Consider the following 16,545-nt stretch of genomic DNA (forward strand, 5'->3'; position numbering starts at 1 on the left):
AGGCCAACCACAGAATCAAAAGGTGACTGAAGACAGACATCTACAGGTGGTTCAATTTCCAACAGCACGAAACACATGCAGCTTCCGCTGACCTCGAGAGGAACTCGGCACCTGAAGAAGACATGAGGGCATTTCTGTGCAAACAAACCCTGACCCAAAGATAAGAGCCACACCCTGATAAAACTGGCACACGACACTACCTTGCTAACAGAGGTAGCCTTAAACTTCCTAAGCACTGGATGACACACATTTGAATTGGACTCTGCATTTATTTTCATCAGCGTTGCATCAAGAAATTTTCCGACAGAACTCCACTTGTTCACTTTGCAAGACAAGAACTGGGATGCAGAGCAACCACCCTGCAGCAGCCCGTGCTCCAGTCAATTCCACAAGCATTGCACATTCCCAACTTTCCTCCTTTAGAAGGCTATGCGCTGATTCATGGTTGCTTTCTCTTATTGCAAGACAAGCTTCTCTGGAAAAAGGAAAAGCATTCTCTTCCCATACCCAAGACCATGGCGTCTGCGTTCTTTATAAAATATTGATTTGTCTGCTGTCTGTAGTGCCTGAAGTTAAAAGTACATGCATTTGAGTAGGTAAAACCAGACCCACGAGTCACTGAACTGGGTAGACCTAAATCAGCTCCAACCTGAAGCCCTTCACACAGAGCCCCACCTGAGCCTGCCTCCTGGCAGGGCTTAGTGCGGGGCTGAACCACTACTGCAGGACACCTACAGCAACAGCTGCCTCCTGTCTGGCCATCTCAGGGCATGGGCAGCAGGGCTCAGGTCTGTTTACATCCACTTGCTTGTGCATATGCTCTTAAATGTGGCACATGGGACAAAGAAGCCTTCGCACAAAAGCCACATCTTTGTCTCCCCAAAAATTATGGGATATTCCCATCAACAGCTCCAACACAAGGACCACCCCCCCCAGAAAAACCCCAACAGCTGCTTGCTTCAAAACCCACAAAGTTTCTCTACCCACAAAGCTTTTTCAGGTACCTTCCAATGAAGGAAGACAAAATGAGTGGGGAGATTTGGAGGTGTAACACACACAGAGGGAAATTAATAAGTCATCAATATATACATCCTGTTACAGCCTGAAATAGTGCCAGGAGCCTCGAGTAAAATAACAGCCTTAAGTGCAGTGACTGGAGGCCATCTTAGCTGTTCCTAGTGACAGAAGGTATTACCACGAGGAACTCCTTAACACACCAGCTTTGCCATTCTCACAGGACAACATACATTTGACAGTATGATGAACAGGCAGACTCAGTTAAAAAAGCAAAAAAACTCTTTTCTTTAACCTGCTCCTGAGTGCCAGCTCTGAGGAAGTATTATGAGTGAAAGAAAAAATACTGCATAATCCAGGGGCAAAGTCAAAAATCATCACTGCAGTATGGAAATTGCAGTTAAGTAATAAAACAGTCTTGATCTTGACCTGTACACTGGGAAGTAACAGAGGATAATGCCTGTGCTCATTTTTAACTTTTCAAATCAATACAAAACTTGATAAATCAAAAACTGTTCTATTATATCATAAAAGTACATGATGACTTCATAAGCTAATGAATTAAAAAGCCCAGAATTTTTTTTCCAATTTGTGAGTTATCTTCTGCATTCCTTTAGAGAGCTGGACAGTTTTCATGGAGCTACCATGCAATGGTACATATTATTACAAACACACACACTATTACACAGCAGCTGTCTGAGCCTTCATAAGAAAATTCCCATATTTCCCTGGTTCTCTGTGCCGACACATTACTTTTCAAGACATGGATCTAGGAACGGTAAAACGGTGCTGTCATAGCTGTTCTGTCAGACCTGATTCATATTTCCTGGAGTAAATAAAAAGCTGCACACTTGGAAACGGCAGGTGAGCACCCAAGTGAACTGTAATAAAAAGTTATCGGGAGACTACAAAGGCTTCTTATGTTACTCCTTTTTTTTTTTTTTTTTTTATAGGTCCGTGGCCTTCTTAGAGAATTGTAACACAAGGGATTTAGCCCACTTGGCTATTTTGTATCCCTTTTAATTTGGCCTTGCTGTATCATCACTTCATCAAAACACCGGGACTCCAGTGCTGAAATGCTGGAAATGCCCTTCCAGGCTTAATTTGGGACTGCGAGGACCTCTCTCAGTGGGGCAGGCTGCTGACAGCAAACAGGCTCCACCGAGCTGCCCTCCGCACCCGCGGAGGGGCACGGGGCACATTACCCAGATACGCCGGTGCAAAGCAACGCGCGGACTCCGCGGCGAGTGGGAGCCCTGCACCGAGCCCCGGCAGCGGCAGAAGCCAGTTCGAGGACCGCCGGGAGAGCGCTCCCGGGACCGTGTGCGGCAGCCCGCCCGCAGCCCGGCGCCCGCCCGGCCCCGCTCCCGCCCCACGCACCGCTGTCCAGCCGGGCGATCTGGGGCAGCCGGTAGGTGCTGACGAGCAGGTCCAGGGGCACGGCCACCGCGCTCCACTTCACGTCCTTGAGGTTGCAGCCCAGCGGCGGGCCGGGGTCCATCTTCCCGGCCCGGGAGGGGAGGGAGCAGCCAGACAGGCAGCGCCGGCGGGGTGCTCCCACCCGGCGGGGCGGCTGCCAGCGGGGCGGGCGGTGAGGGGGCGCCGGGAGGGAGAGGAGGAGGGAGCGCGGCTCGCTCCGCGCAAGGCGCCCGGGACGCGCGGGGCTAGGCAGAGAGCGAGGCCCGCCGGGCGCCCGCTGCTGCTGCGGCGGCTGCTGCTGCCTCTGCGGCGGCTGCTGCTGCTCCCGCCGCCCCCCGGGACCGGCTGGGGCCGCCCGCCGCCGCCGCCGCGCCTGGCCCAGGAAGCGCCATCCCAGCACTGACTAATCAACAGGGTGCGAGCAACGCCTGCGCAGCTGCCGCTCCTCCCCGCGCCGAAAAGGAAAGTGCCGGGCTGCCCGCCCGCCCGGCGCGGAGAGCCAGAGCCAGCGGCTGCCAGAGCCGCCCAGCCCGTCCCTCTCACTCCACCCTCCGACCGCTCGCCCGACGTGCAGCCCGCACTTGGGCTATGTATCTCTTCCTTTAGTTTTCACCTGTGAGTCATGTATATACGTGTGAGTTCATGTATGCAGGCTGTGCACTGTTACTGCACACGCAGGTATTACACATACTGCGTATTCAAAGGTCTTCGCAGCATGGGAACGTTTGTAGACATTTGTTCTTCAAAGTGACTTCTGTGATGAAATCTTATATGACCTTTGTAAGACGTTTTATTTCATGTTATCCTTTATTTTATGCGTTTTGATCTCCAGCCTGCCAGACTGCAGAAACTCTGGGAATTTAAACCAGAAAAACTCCTGGGTGGTTGCACTGTACTGTGCTCAAGTTTATTTTGTTCCCTTCTGTGTCAAAACTGTTTATTTTATTGCAGAAAACTTGGCTACATTTAAGCCTTTACTGTTGACTAGAGACATAAAAGTGCCTTGCAGTGATTAGCAAAACGACAGACAACATCCACAACCAACATCTCTCTCCAGGCTCCAGCTTCTCTATCTATCCTTGAGACTACAAGGCATGGCAGAGCTCCGGGAAGAGCTGTGGTTCCAGGAGCCCTCCTGCTGCTCTCCCTTCCTCATGGCCTGGGTAAAGGGCCAGACACTGCTGCGTGCCTGTGTCACTGCTGGTGGCACAGCACTGCCAGCACGAGGAGGGCTGAGACAGACATGCTCTTGTTCTGCTCTGCCGCAGAGACTGGGACTTTATCCATGGTCGCCAAGATGAAACAAAGACCATGGAAACTAGTCGACATAGAAGATTACAGAAAACCCAAGTTATCTTGCTTTATGTGGATCAAGGTTGGCTTGAAGCTCATCCTGCTTTTGCTATACAGTGTGGCTCTGGATTTTTCCAACACTGTGAAAAACCTTCATTCTTTCCAAAAAGAGGTTTTTCTGCTGTTAGAGCCTATCTACCAGAATAGTTAGCTTTAAAATTTTTTTAACATTTATCTTGAAAAGATACTTCTTTTCAAAGTAGTTTTCTTCTTACCAAATTCACCAAATTGTTTTCAACAACATCAGTGAATTAAGCTATCGAAGTGCAAAGCAATATCACAGAGTGGGTCAGGTTGGGAGGGACCACATTGGGTCATCTGGTCCAACCTCCATGCTCAGGCAGGGTCATCCCAGAGGACATGGCACAGGATTGCATCCAGACAGTTACAGAATATCTCCATTGAGGGAGGTTCCACAACTCCTCTGGGAAATCTGTTCCAGTCCATGGTCACTTGCACAGTAAAGGTCTTCCTGACATTCAGGGGGAACTTCCTGTGCCTCAGTTTCTGCCTGTTCCATCTTGCCCTATTGGTTGGCATCACCGAGAAGAGTCTGGCTCCATCCTCTTGACAGCCTCCCTTCAGGTACTTATAAACATTCTGAAGTCCCCTCAGTCATCTCTTTTCTCTTCTCAAGGCTAACAGGCCTGGCTCCCTCAGCCTGTTCTCGCAAGAGAGGTGCTCCAGCCCCTCAATTATCTTTGTTGCCCTCCACTGGACCTGCTGCAGGAGCTCCATGCCTCTCTTGTATTGAGAACTGGACACAGCACTCCAGATGTGGCCTCACCAGGGCTGAGTACGGGGGCAAGGTCACCTCCCTGGATCAGCTGGCAATGCTGTTCCTAATGCACCCCAGGATACCATTGGCTTTCCTGGCCATCAGGGCACCCTGCTGGCTCATGGACAGCTCGTTGTCCACCAGGACCCTCAGGTCCTTCTCCTCAGAGCTGCTTCCCATCAGGTCAGCAGGTATCAGCCACTCCTCACAGCTTTGTGTCATCAGTGAACTTGAACACTGTTGCTAAGAGCATTATTGCTGAAATTTGGAACACGTGGGTTTAGTTCATTCAGGCTTGACAAGGTCTCCAGGTGCACTATGTAAAACGGAGCAGATCAGATCAGACTGGGATTCACCAGGACTTGAAGCACTAGTCTGTCAGGAATTGTTCTTGAACACTATCTTGGGTACCATTAATTCCAGAAGAGATACCATCTCACAGCATGTGGCTCTCTGAGACATCATGCACTTCTGCTGTCTGGGAAGAAAAGCATCTTTCACACAGAAATGTTGATTTGTCTTGAAACATTTTTTTCATTCTTCCATACTAGATATCCTATGGCCTTTAAATCTGCCTTCCTATAACTGAGTTTGTGTTCTCTCCAACCAGTGAAAAACTAGCCCACTCTTAACCATTTTACTGGAACAATGTGCATTTTAAAAAAATGTAACTTCTAGATACTATCTAAATTTCATTCAGTTATCTCCAGGCAGAGAGTTCATAATGCTCATTAGTATTTAAATGTCTTGTTCTTGCTCTTGGAGTCACTTTGTTATGTCTCCTAACTGTACTCCAGCTCCACCTCCTTGGAATATATTCTAATAGTACATAAATGGCATTCAAATCACCAGCACATAACAGAAATTTCTTGTTTTAACTACACCTTATGTATAATTAACACTTTAGAGATAATTTTCCTGATGTCTAGCAATGCCTTAGTGTGATCTCTTAGCAGTCTCCTACAGGTGTAAAATGCTAATGAAGCTACCAGACCTGAAGAGCAAATCTACCCTAGGGCCAGGGCCTCAGTTTCACAACATCTTAGTTTTTGTCTATGTGCCTTTCAGGTGGTGTTCAGGGACAGTCTTTATGAATCAACAGAAAATTCTTGCCATAAAACCATAAGCAATCGCAAAAGGACCCAGAATACTCCCTGAAATTATTCTTAAAAGCATTTTGAATTGACTTGCATATTGATTTCACAACACATTTATGCAACAGTCTGTAAAATCTGTAGTATGTGTGTATTCCATTGCCAATAACGTTATTTTTAAAGCATTTCAAATCATCCTCAGTTCATGTATGTGTTAACATTTGAAAAGGAACCGTTCATACCAAATTCATGTTAGTATGAGTCTGGTAACATGCTTTACAGTGTTGTGTGCACACATCAAACAAAACTGAGCTTTATACAGTATGTTTCATGGGAAACCATAATATTTGGTATTTCTGTAAAAAAAGCCCAAATAATTTGCATTCGTTGTTCCTATACCAAAGGCACAATTTTCCTAATATTTACAAATCCAGTGGAATGTACTTGAAGATGCAGTGATCATTTCAGAATCAGATCCTAAATTTCTTTCTCTGAATCTCAGGATTACAAAATTATTTAAGTTGAAACAAACCATCAGGTCATTGAGCACAACCTTTGACCAAACACCACCTTGTCAACTAAAGCACAGCACAAAGTTCCTCAAGTTATTTCTTGGAACACTTCCAGGGATGGTGTCCCTATCCCCTCCCTGGGCAGCCTGTTCCAATGCTTAACAACCCTTTCCATGAAGAAATTTTCATGAAGAAATTTTTCCAAATTTTCCATCCATTTCCAAGATGTCCAACTTAAACCTTTGTTGGCACTTTCTAGTGAGAGTTGTGTTTATTCCCCACTGGCACACTTTTGTAATCTACAATGAGTATCTTTGGAAAAAGTCAGTTGTTTTGCTCCAGGAGATGTGAAAGGAGAGCACTCATGGTGCTCACGGAGTGTTAGGTGAAGCATCAGCTAGCAGGAGTTAGCATCCTACAAAAACTGCCATGGGAACCTGCGTATCTGCATCTCCCTCGGGTGGGACTGGATCATACCTAAGCACAAGTGGTAGGAAACTCTGCATGAAGGAAAAATAAATTTAAGAAATTCCTTACTTAAAATTCTCATTAGTTATAAAGAGAAGAAATCAAAATTACAAATTAATCTGACCCTTTTTTATCTATTTTCACTGTTAAAAAAAGAAGGAGGAATTACATGGAGGCTTAAACCTAGAAAACCAGTAGATGAACTGTGAGTTCAGGACAGCTGAAAGTTCATCAGAGAACTACTGTTGAAATGCAAAACTGCAGAATTCGATCTCTATAGAGGAAGGGAAGGAAGTGAGATAAAGATTAAGTTGGATGAATCATGAGATCTTCAATGACCTGAAATAAAATAGAAAGTAGGTCAAATTACTAAATTATTAATAAATATATAGTCTATGTATGGACAAAACCTGAAAGATAAGCTCCCAAAAAGTTAGAAAATTGGATTTTAAAGATAGCAAGCCTGTTGATAAGATGCATAGTAAGAATACTAAGGAAAAAAATGGTCTGATATTCCACAGAGGTGAAACTCTATTTAATCATCACTGGTGATGCTGACACTTTCAACCTCAGCCTTCAATTTTAGAAGGCAAATTTCACTCTACCACCAACACCAGAAGTCTAAGGCTAGAAAAAGGAACAAATAAACTGGAAAATACAGAGACAAGTTAAACATTTGAGGAGAGAGGAGAGGAGAGGAGAGGAGAGGAGAGGAGAGGAGAGGAGAGGAGAGGAGAGGAGAGGAGAGGAGAGGAGAGGAGAGGAGAGGAGAGGAGAGGAGAGAGGAGAGGAGAGGAGAGGAGAGGAGAGGAGAGGAGAGAGGAGAGGAGAGGAGAGGAGAGGAGAGGAGAGGAGAGGAGAGGAGAGGAGAGGAGAGGAGAGGAGAGGAGAGGAGAGGAGAGGAGAGGAGAGGAGAGGAGAGGAGAGGAGAGGAGAGGAGAGGAGAGGAGAGGAGAGGAGAGGAGAGGAGAGGAGAGGGAGAGGGAGAGGGAGAGGGAGAGGGAGAGGAGAGGAGTTTGCCTATATCAAGAGGAAAGGGAGAACCTACTTTCCATGTGTACCAGTTAGGTTAGGTATTAGGAAATTTCCTGCTTACCAGACCAGTTAAGTAAGGACTGCTGCCACCCAGAGACACTCTGAAATCTCCACCACTGCAGGTCTCTGACCAGCTTATTGCATTACATCAGGGGCAGCTGATCAGAGGTTGAGATATGATGAGAACCCAGACACACTCTCAAAATCCCTTCCAGCACTACTTCCTTCCCCTGCTATGGTTTTAATGAAGTCAGGGATTATCCTTTGTTTCTTGTTTTCAGATTTTATGGAAAGCACTAGCTTCAGTGACTGGCCATTATGAGTAGTCAAGAGCAGCTGTAAATACAGAGCCCAGCCCATCCTTTTGTAACATTTCTTCAGGCACACTAACCGGGCTAGGGGCATATAAACCTGGCACTATGCTCAGGCACATTTGGTCCCATATGCTCCATTTGAGCTCTCTTTCTCAATACCTGATTTAGTAATATTTTGATATTATGACAATCTGCAAACAGTCCTCAAAAAAGAAGCAAGTGTATTTCAGAAGGTTAGTGGCATTTCAGAACAGTAAGCCAGTGGGGCTAGTTATTTTGGATGTACTGAGATGGATCAAAACACAATTCTGCACAACAACATTAGTCATTTAAAATGACGATAAAACAACCACATCTCCTATGCAAAGATAAAAGAAGAAGACAGTATTGCAGCGACGGCTGCTGGCTTCCTCAATGATGGAATGTCCCAGCTAGCTCGGCCAGCACCGCCGGCAGCACTGGGGGCACTCTCCCACAGGTGAAGCTTTCCCGAGGAGGGCGCCTAAGGCTTTCGCCTTGGGGACAGAGGATCCGCAGAGACGGAGATGTTGTAAGGTGGCTGCAACCCGCAAGAGGAAGAAGAAACGGAGGCCTGACAGCGGTGTCAAACACGGGAGGTTTAATGCAGGGTGGGGTGTCTGTCGAGGACTCGACTAACCTCGAGCCTGACAAGGGATTAAATACAGAGCCGGACAACCAATTAGAAGCGAGAACTGGGGAGGGGAAATATGATTAACAATTGTGGGAATCCAATGGGGGCATTCCTAGGGAGTGGCCCTGGCCCTTGAACCAATCACAGAACTACTTTCCCAGAAGCTTCTGGAAAGAAAGGGGTGGTTCCCTGTGACGGACAAGGGCTCAGGGCAGGGTAAACATTGTAACATTAAAGAACTGGGAGGGGAAAGGGGAGGAGAACAGGGAGACAGACAGGGCGATCAAGGGCCCTTGGAGAGGGAGAGAGAGAGGACCGGAGCATAACCTACAGAACTATGATAACCAATATACAATTTAACATAATACAAAATTTTGAAAAATTAGCAGACCACTACATCTCCCCCTTTTTTGTTTAAAAAAATCAAAAGAGGGAGGAGGGGGATGTAGGAAATTAAACGCTGTCCTCCGACGAAGAGTCTGATTTAATTAACTCTTGAGGGTCCGCGGAAACTTGCATATCTTCATAATCGTTGATGTTTTGATGATTTTCTTCTTCTACGAAGGCGACTCGGTTGACGGAGGCAGTGGAAGTTAGCTTGATTAAAAGTCTCTTTAAGATGGTCCAAACTAATGAAACTGAAATAATGACTATTAAAATTACAAACAATATTAATAAAACACTCTTTAAAACAGAAGCTGCCCAGCCCGATAGACCCCATCCTTCAAAAAGGTCCCCCAGCCAATCAACCGTCTTCTGTTTAACTTTGTGGACCATGTCTTGGATGTTCCTGATGGAGGTCCTGACGTCCTCAGCACGCGATGACAAATTCAGACAGCACAGTCCCTCAAACTCCTCGCAGTGGTGGTCATGCAGCAGTAGTAGGTAATCAATTGCTGCACGATTCTGCAAGGTCGCTTGCCTTGTGATTTCTTCATCTTGTAGGAGTTCACTTAAGGCTGAGGATGTATAATTTGCTTGTTTTGCGACCCAACACTCTAGGTGGGCCAATTCACCTAGAGATTTGGCAATGGAAACCCAAGGCAAAAAGATGGTCCATGCCACACTTTCAGGTTGCGACCAATGGATAATTTCGGAGTCGCAGGTGGAATCTAATTCTTTTAGGTCCCGAGGGACTCTTACCGAATTGTTTGCGACTTTCATTCTTTGCCAATTAGAAATTTGAGTTTTGTTGGGGCTAAACAGCGACATCCTGCCGAACGTACATGGACCTCCTACAAAAGAAGAGGGGATGCCAGCCCAGGCTCTGTCTCCGCAAATCATGAAAAATCCTTTTGGGATGGAGCGGGGTTGTCTCCAAGGGGTGATGGACATAGAAATTTCAACAACTGAATTGCACCAATTTTCTGCTTTGTATTCAAGTCCAGGATGGTAAGCGGACTTTTCCGCACCAGGTTCAGGGAATGGCAAAAACTGAAAACATAAATCGGCCGCGGAGGAGCCTAACAACTTAAATTCCTGAGGTTCTGACTTACTGATGTTTAACTCTGTCAAGAACCTTCTCCAGCCGGCATTTGGGGAAGAACCACGGGTACGTTGAATTTTATTATCGAAATGGGTGAGGGATGTATGTAGGGGTTCAGGGAGGCCAGCTAGAGAAACTGGGATCCCCACAAGGCAAGTGGAGAGAGGGTCGGCTGCCGAGGTCGTGGTGAGGCACAGATGGTCTTGGCCGAGGGCGTCAGCAAGAGTTCTCCATACGTTTTTCTTGGGCTGGGGGACGATCCAGGGACTCGTAGCTGGAAAGATGGTCCACAGGATCAGGACATGCATGATGGTGAGCAACATCTTCAATGGGTCTTCGGGCTAGGAGTGAACAAAATGACATGTAATTAATTTACGAGGGTTTTGCTCCGGGGAGAAGGTCGAGGTCTCCCTCGAACGGCCTCCTTCTCCTCCTCCAACAGGCTTCTGTTACCTGGGCCAATGAGACCTGGGATTTGGATTGAGTGGCAGTGTAAGGCCGGACCCACCTTGAGGGAACCCACTTGGGACCTGAGGGGGTGGATACACAAGCGTATCCTCTCCCCCAGGTGATTAAATCAAAGGGTCCCTCTGTCCGCCAGGTCTCGGGGTCCTTAACGAGAACTGGCGGTTTTTGTTTCGGCTGCAGGGATTGATGGTGGTGAAAGTGCCTAATGACTGGCGGATTTAAATTGTCGAAGGAACAATTTAAGAAATTGATAGTAAACAATGCTCTGGCTATACGAACCTGGGGGGACTCAGTCTTCATCGCCTCTCGTTGTTGCGCAAGGACCCTCTTGAGGCTCTGATGAGTCCTCTCCACAATAGCCTGACCCGTCGGGGAATAGGGGATGCCGGTCTTATGCACTATTCCCCATTGCTGCAGGAAAGTCTCCAACTCCTTGGACTTGTAACCTGGGCCATTATCTGTTTTTAATTCTTTTGGGATGCCCAGCGAGGAAAAGGCTAGCAGTAAATGTTTGATGATGTCTTTTGCCTTTTCCCCTGTGTGGGCAGAGGCAAACACTGCGCCCGAGAAAGTGTCGACAGACACATGTACAAACTTCGTTTTGCCAAATTCCGCGATATGTGTTACATCTGACTGCCACACTTCGCAACTCTGTAAACCCCGAGGGTTCGCCCCAGATGGAATGGAGGGGAGTTGAAAGGACTGGCAGTGGGGGCATGTGGCCACGATGGCCTTGGCCTGGTCACGGCTTAGATGGAATTGGCGGACCAAGCCAGGCGCATTCTGATGGAAAAGCTGGTGGCTGATTTTTGCCTGGCGGAACACATCAGGAGTTGGGGCCATCTGGACAGGCGCAGCAAGAGCATCAGCTCTCCTGTTGCCCTCCGTGATGAACCCCGGCAGGTCGGTATGGGATCTTACATGCATAACATAATACGGTTGCTCTCGGTGGGAAACCAATCGTACTAATTCGGAGAGCAAGCGGTTCAAAGATACATTGGAAACTTCTTGCAGGATTGCATTTTCAGCTCTGACAACTACACCGGCTACATACGCAGAATCTGTAACCAAATTGAATGGTTCAGGGAACCTCCTGAAAGCTCGGACGACAGCGTCCAACTCAGCCACTTGAGGTGAACCTTCCACCTGCTTAATGTCGGCTTCCCACCGCTGAGTTTGGGGGTTCTTCCAAGTAATGACTGACTTGTGAGAAGCCCCGGACGCGTCAGTAAAAACTGTCAGAGCCTTCAAGGGGGTTTTACTCTGAACCGATTTTAGAGAAAAGCTGAATTCCGAATTGAAGAATTTGTGCGAGGGTGGATGAATAGAGATTTGTCCGGTGTAACTGTCGAGCGCAAATTGTAACTCTTCGTTTTCCTGCAACAAGTGTTCCAGCATAGTTTTTGTAAAATGTCCAATGGATAGTCTAACCTGAAGGTATATGCATGTAAAATCCTGACCTGCTAGCTCCCTGATCCGAAGGCGAGCCTTTCGGATCAGTTCCGCTAACAGCTCTTGTGGCCGCGTTATTCTTTTGGATCTGTGATGGCTAAGGAACACCCATTCTATGATTAAGAGGGGGTCCTTAGCCTTTCGATCCTTTTTGGTGGAAGCCTCCCACTGGAAGATGAGTCCATGGAGGTGTGGCAGTTTTCCGAGAATGATAAATTGGAATGGCAATCCAGGCACACAGCGATGTGCCTGTCTGTTGGAGATGGATTTTTGGATTTTCTCGAGCGCAATCTGTGCCTCTGGGGTGAGAGACCTTGGAGAACTGAGCTCTTCTCCCCCTTTCAATAAATTGAAAAGGGGGGCTAGGTCTTCCGTAGGAATTCCTAGCCAAGGCCTCACCCAGTTCAAGGATCCACACAGTTGCTGGACATCTGCAAGGGACCGAATTGAATTCTTGATTTGAATCTTTTGAGGTGTTATGGTGGTTTTGTCAATTTGCAGGCCCAAGTACTTCCAAGGTGGCATCCTCTGAATTTTGTCTTGTTGGAGCTCGAACCCTGCAGCAACCAACGCATTGGTTGTGAGGTCGAGGCTATGGACAAGTTCGTCGTCTGTCGGAGCACACACGAGTATGTCGTCCATATAATGGTATATTATCGCATTTGGTGCCGCGGCCCTCACCGGGGACAGCAAGGAAGCGACATACCACTGGCAAATGACTGGGCTGTTCTTCATGCCCTGTGGAAGAACTCGCCAGTGGTATCGCTTCCTTGGGGCTTCTCGGTTGATGGTCGGAACCGAGAAGGCAAAGCGTGGCGCATCATCCTGGTGGAGTGGAATTTGAAAGAAACAATCTTTTATATCAATAACTGCCAGATTCCATTCTTTAGGTAGCATTGTCGGGGAGGGCATCCCTGGTTGGAGGGGACCCATCTCTTCTATTACTTCATTAATTTTTCGGAGGTCGTGGAGGAGCCGCCACTTGTCCTTATTGGGTTTCTTGATGACAAAAACTGGTGAGTTCCACGGCGAGGTGGTCTCAACTAGATTACCCTTGGACAGCTGCTCATCCACGAGCTCCTGGAGCGCCTTTAATTTTTGTTTGGAAAGCGGCCATTGCTCTACCCAGACAGGAGAATCGGTTTTCCAATTGAGTTTCTGGGTAGGGCGCTCCTCAATGGCCGCAACCCGAAAAACCTGGGGAGCCGGTGGAAGGTCAATTTTGGCTCCCCATTGGGATAACAGGTCCCGTCCCCACAGGGGCTCTGTAAAATCTAAAACAAACGGGCGTACAGAAGCCAATTGCCCGTCAGGCCCCGTAATTTGGACAATGCCTTTAGACTGTTTTGCCAATTGAACGCCACCCACACCTTGGATGCGTCCCGCCACGGTTTTCAATTCCCATTGCGACGGCCACTCCCTAGAAGGAATGACCGTCACATCTGCCCCGGTGTCCAGAAGCCCATTAAGGAGCTTCTGGTCCCCACCCTTTTGCAGACTGCAGGTGATTCTTGGCTTGTCTTGGCCCAAAACTTGGGTCCAGGCTACAGATGGAATGCGTGTATGAATTTGAGGTTTTGGAGAACCTGGGACCCAGGGCCACTCAGGGACAGGTATAGCTTGAGCTACGATCTGACCCCGAGGCAAAAAGGTGGGTGGGCTGGTGGAAAAAACGGCAATTTCAAACTGTCCCGGGTCGGTTGCCAAAAGACCCGGGACTATAGTGATCTCGTGTGGTGTGTACTTGGTGTCTCCGACAACGACAAACCTGCCACAGATTCGCTGCCAGGTACCTGGTTCCTTCGGGCTGACGGTAACCGAAACAATGTCGGAGTTGGTAAGATGAAGCGGCTCCGTCAGTTGCAGCCGAAACGGTGAGTGGATGGAAAAAGATGTTAAAATCGGCCTTGACACCGCCTGGAAACAAAGAGACAAATTGGGATTAGTTAAAGTCAAATCCGGTGAAACATGGTCATCATTGGCAACAGGCCCGCCTGTCTGGAGGTTTCCCTCCTTCTCTCCCTCCCCGCCGGATGATATTTTTGGGCCTTCCCTACTTTTGTCTGAGCGCGGGGAGGAGGCGCGCTTCGCTATTAGTTTTTTCGCTGGGGGCCAGGTGTCCCCTGAGACTGCGATCTTCTTTTAAATTCATAAAACTCCTGTCTCAGGGGACATTCTGGCATCCAGTGTCCCAACTTGCCACACAAATGGCAAGGATTTTGCTGTCTCCGCTGCGATCCTGGGGTAGGTGGATTGGTAGTAACTGCAGCAGTGGTTAACACAGGAGAGCTGTCTTCAAAGTTGGTAAAAGCGACTCGACGTTGGGCAGGTGTCTTCTGACGAACATCTGGGTCTTCCTGGCTAACGGTGACCTTTAGCTCACAGATGTCCACCATTTGCTGAAGCGTAGGAGGGGAGTCCATGGGCAGACTGAGGATAGCGGCTTTACATGCAGAGTTGGCGTTGGATCGGGCCAACTCTGTAATCGTCCCCAGCCTGGAGGACTCGTCCCTGACCTGCGCCTCAACCGCTCGCCGTAGCCTCTCTACAAAACTTAAAAACGGTTCATTAGGGTGTTGGAATATTTGTGCAAATGGGGTTGTGGGAACCGCGGTTGCACGCATAGTGAGAAAAGCTGTTTCTGCTGCTTTCGCCCCCTCTTTTAGTGCAGCTGATGGAATGTGCCACGCCTGCGTGGCCCCATCTGCCCAGGGTCCGGTTCCGCACAGGTGGTCGTTGGAAATCATTGCTCCCTGCTGGTCTACAGCAGTTGCTCGATTTTCCCAAAGACGGGGTAGTATTTTAGAAATTTCATTTTTCCAACGAGATTCCCAAACTAGGAATTCAGTTGGGTTGAGCAAACATGAGAACAACTGCCTAAGATCAGCAGGGACTACCACTGAATCCGAGAGGGTGGCTCTGAGCAACCCCCGGAAGAATTCACTCTCCCGGGAGTAGTCCTTTTGAGCTTTCACCAGCTCTCGGATTACACTGTGCGGAAGAGGAGTCCATTGGGGCTGGGTCCCCCCATTCACCCCCGGCAAGTAATTAACCGGAGCCGCTATGATGTTAGGCTGCGGCTCCAGCTTCCGGGCCTCGGCCCCCCCCCCAGCCCCCGATGGACCGTGGGAACCGGAAGGAGGACCGTGTGAACCGGAAACCAGGGTGGAGTGAGAGGAGCCAGGGATGGGGGCGGAGTGCAAAGATGGCGTGGACTCCGCCTGCAAGGCGTGGTACGAGGGAGGAGGGGCGTCCCCAGGAAGGGCAGAGACCAGGGGTGGAGCGGAAGGCGGAAGGGAGTCAAAGAAGGAGGGATCTTGGGAGGGGAGGGAACGGAAAGGGTTATGACGGGACAGGGGAATGGGATTCTGGGAAGGGGAAGGCTCCTTGGCGGGAAACGCCACGTGGCGTCCGCCATTTTGTGGTGTCAAGGAGCCATCTTGGGAGGTAAGAGAAGGGACAGACTGGGGGACAAGTGGGGAAGAAGGTGAAGGGGGTAGGTTGAAACTAACTTTCTTCAAACCGGGGGAACGGGTGATTTTGGAAAAACGGGGAAGGGGAGAGCCCCGAGGAGTCTGGCCAGGACTCCTCGAGCGGGGGGATTGGGATTCCTGAAGAGAGCCCGGGCGATGGTAATTGCCCAGCGCGGTGCTGTCGCGGGCTGCTCCCTTCAAGATTCCTTGCCTACGGGAAGAGGGCGAAGGAGAACGGGTTTTAGGGAGACGGGGAGAAGCAGGGACTGAACTCGAACCAGGGACATTAACATCCAACAAACAACTTTTGTCCTTTGGTTGCCCTCTTTCTCCCTTCTGGGACTGTAAAACCTTCTTAATTTGAAGGGCCCAGAACATAATTCGCTGCATTGAGGAATCCCCCGTTTTCGCCGAATTCTCTAAGATTTTGCATACTCTTTTCCAAAAGGCCAAATCTTTAATTTGTTCGGGGGAAGCCTCTGGGAACTGGGAGGATAGCCAAAGGATTAATTTACGAATTTCCTTCTTCTTAACCTTATCAAAACCCCCATTTAACAGGATTCCCAAAACATTATTAAACAGTTTCTTCTGGGCTGTCGACAAGTGAGCACCCATTGCCAAGTGATGTTAAAGACAGCCCTAAACCCAACCTCTCTCGGAAAACGCGAAACAAAAGGAAAGGGAGGGTCTCAACCACGCCTTGTCGCCGGATAAAACCGGCAAGTTCTCTGGCCAGAGGAAAAGGGGAACAGGCTGGGCGAAACCAACGAAATAACCGATTAAAAAGACAAGGCGGGAGGGGGAAAGGGTAGGGAGAGGGAGGGAAAGGGAACGCAAAAACTCACGGAAGGTTGAAACCCGAACGAAAATCCAAGAGAGGTGGCTCCTGCGGCGGGACCGACTCCGGGGTGTTCGGAGCTGCCGGCCCCAATCCCTGGGGAGCGCCGCCCACAAGCGTGGGTCTGCTCACCCGAGGGTAGCTTGACGTCCCAGTGGGATATACCAGAAAGTCCGACGGGTTGCGCCC

At 48.7% G+C, this 16,545-nt stretch overlaps 2 protein-coding genes across 2 annotated transcripts in view; both read right to left on the reverse strand.

Moving 5' to 3' along the window:
* Positions 1 to 2,842, reverse strand: part of GAREM1 (GRB2 associated regulator of MAPK1 subtype 1) — a 101,943-nt gene extending 99,101 nt beyond the window's left edge. The window contains exon 1 of the mRNA XM_064385015.1: positions 2,395 to 2,842. Coding sequence (XP_064241085.1) covers positions 2,395 to 2,515 — 121 coding nt within the window. The 5' untranslated portion in view covers positions 2,516 to 2,842. The remainder of the gene's footprint in view (positions 1 to 2,394) is intronic.
* A 4,803-nt stretch (positions 2,843 to 7,645) lies between these two features.
* LOC135302597 (uncharacterized) lies at positions 7,646 to 16,133 on the reverse strand. Its single transcript, XM_064423636.1, has 3 exons — positions 14,246 to 16,133; positions 10,873 to 14,150; positions 7,646 to 10,466 (listed from the first exon to the last, which is right to left on the reverse strand). Exons 1-3 carry the CDS (start codon positions 16,131 to 16,133, stop codon positions 9,093 to 9,095), a joined length of 6,540 nt encoding a protein of 2,179 aa, XP_064279706.1. The 3' UTR covers positions 7,646 to 9,092.
* Positions 16,134 to 16,545: the final 412 nt, after the last annotated feature.

The sequence above is a fragment of the Passer domesticus genome, chromosome 1 (genome assembly GCF_036417665.1).
Source record: "Passer domesticus isolate bPasDom1 chromosome 1, bPasDom1.hap1, whole genome shotgun sequence".
Lineage (NCBI taxonomy): Eukaryota > Metazoa > Chordata > Aves > Passeriformes > Passeridae > Passer > Passer domesticus.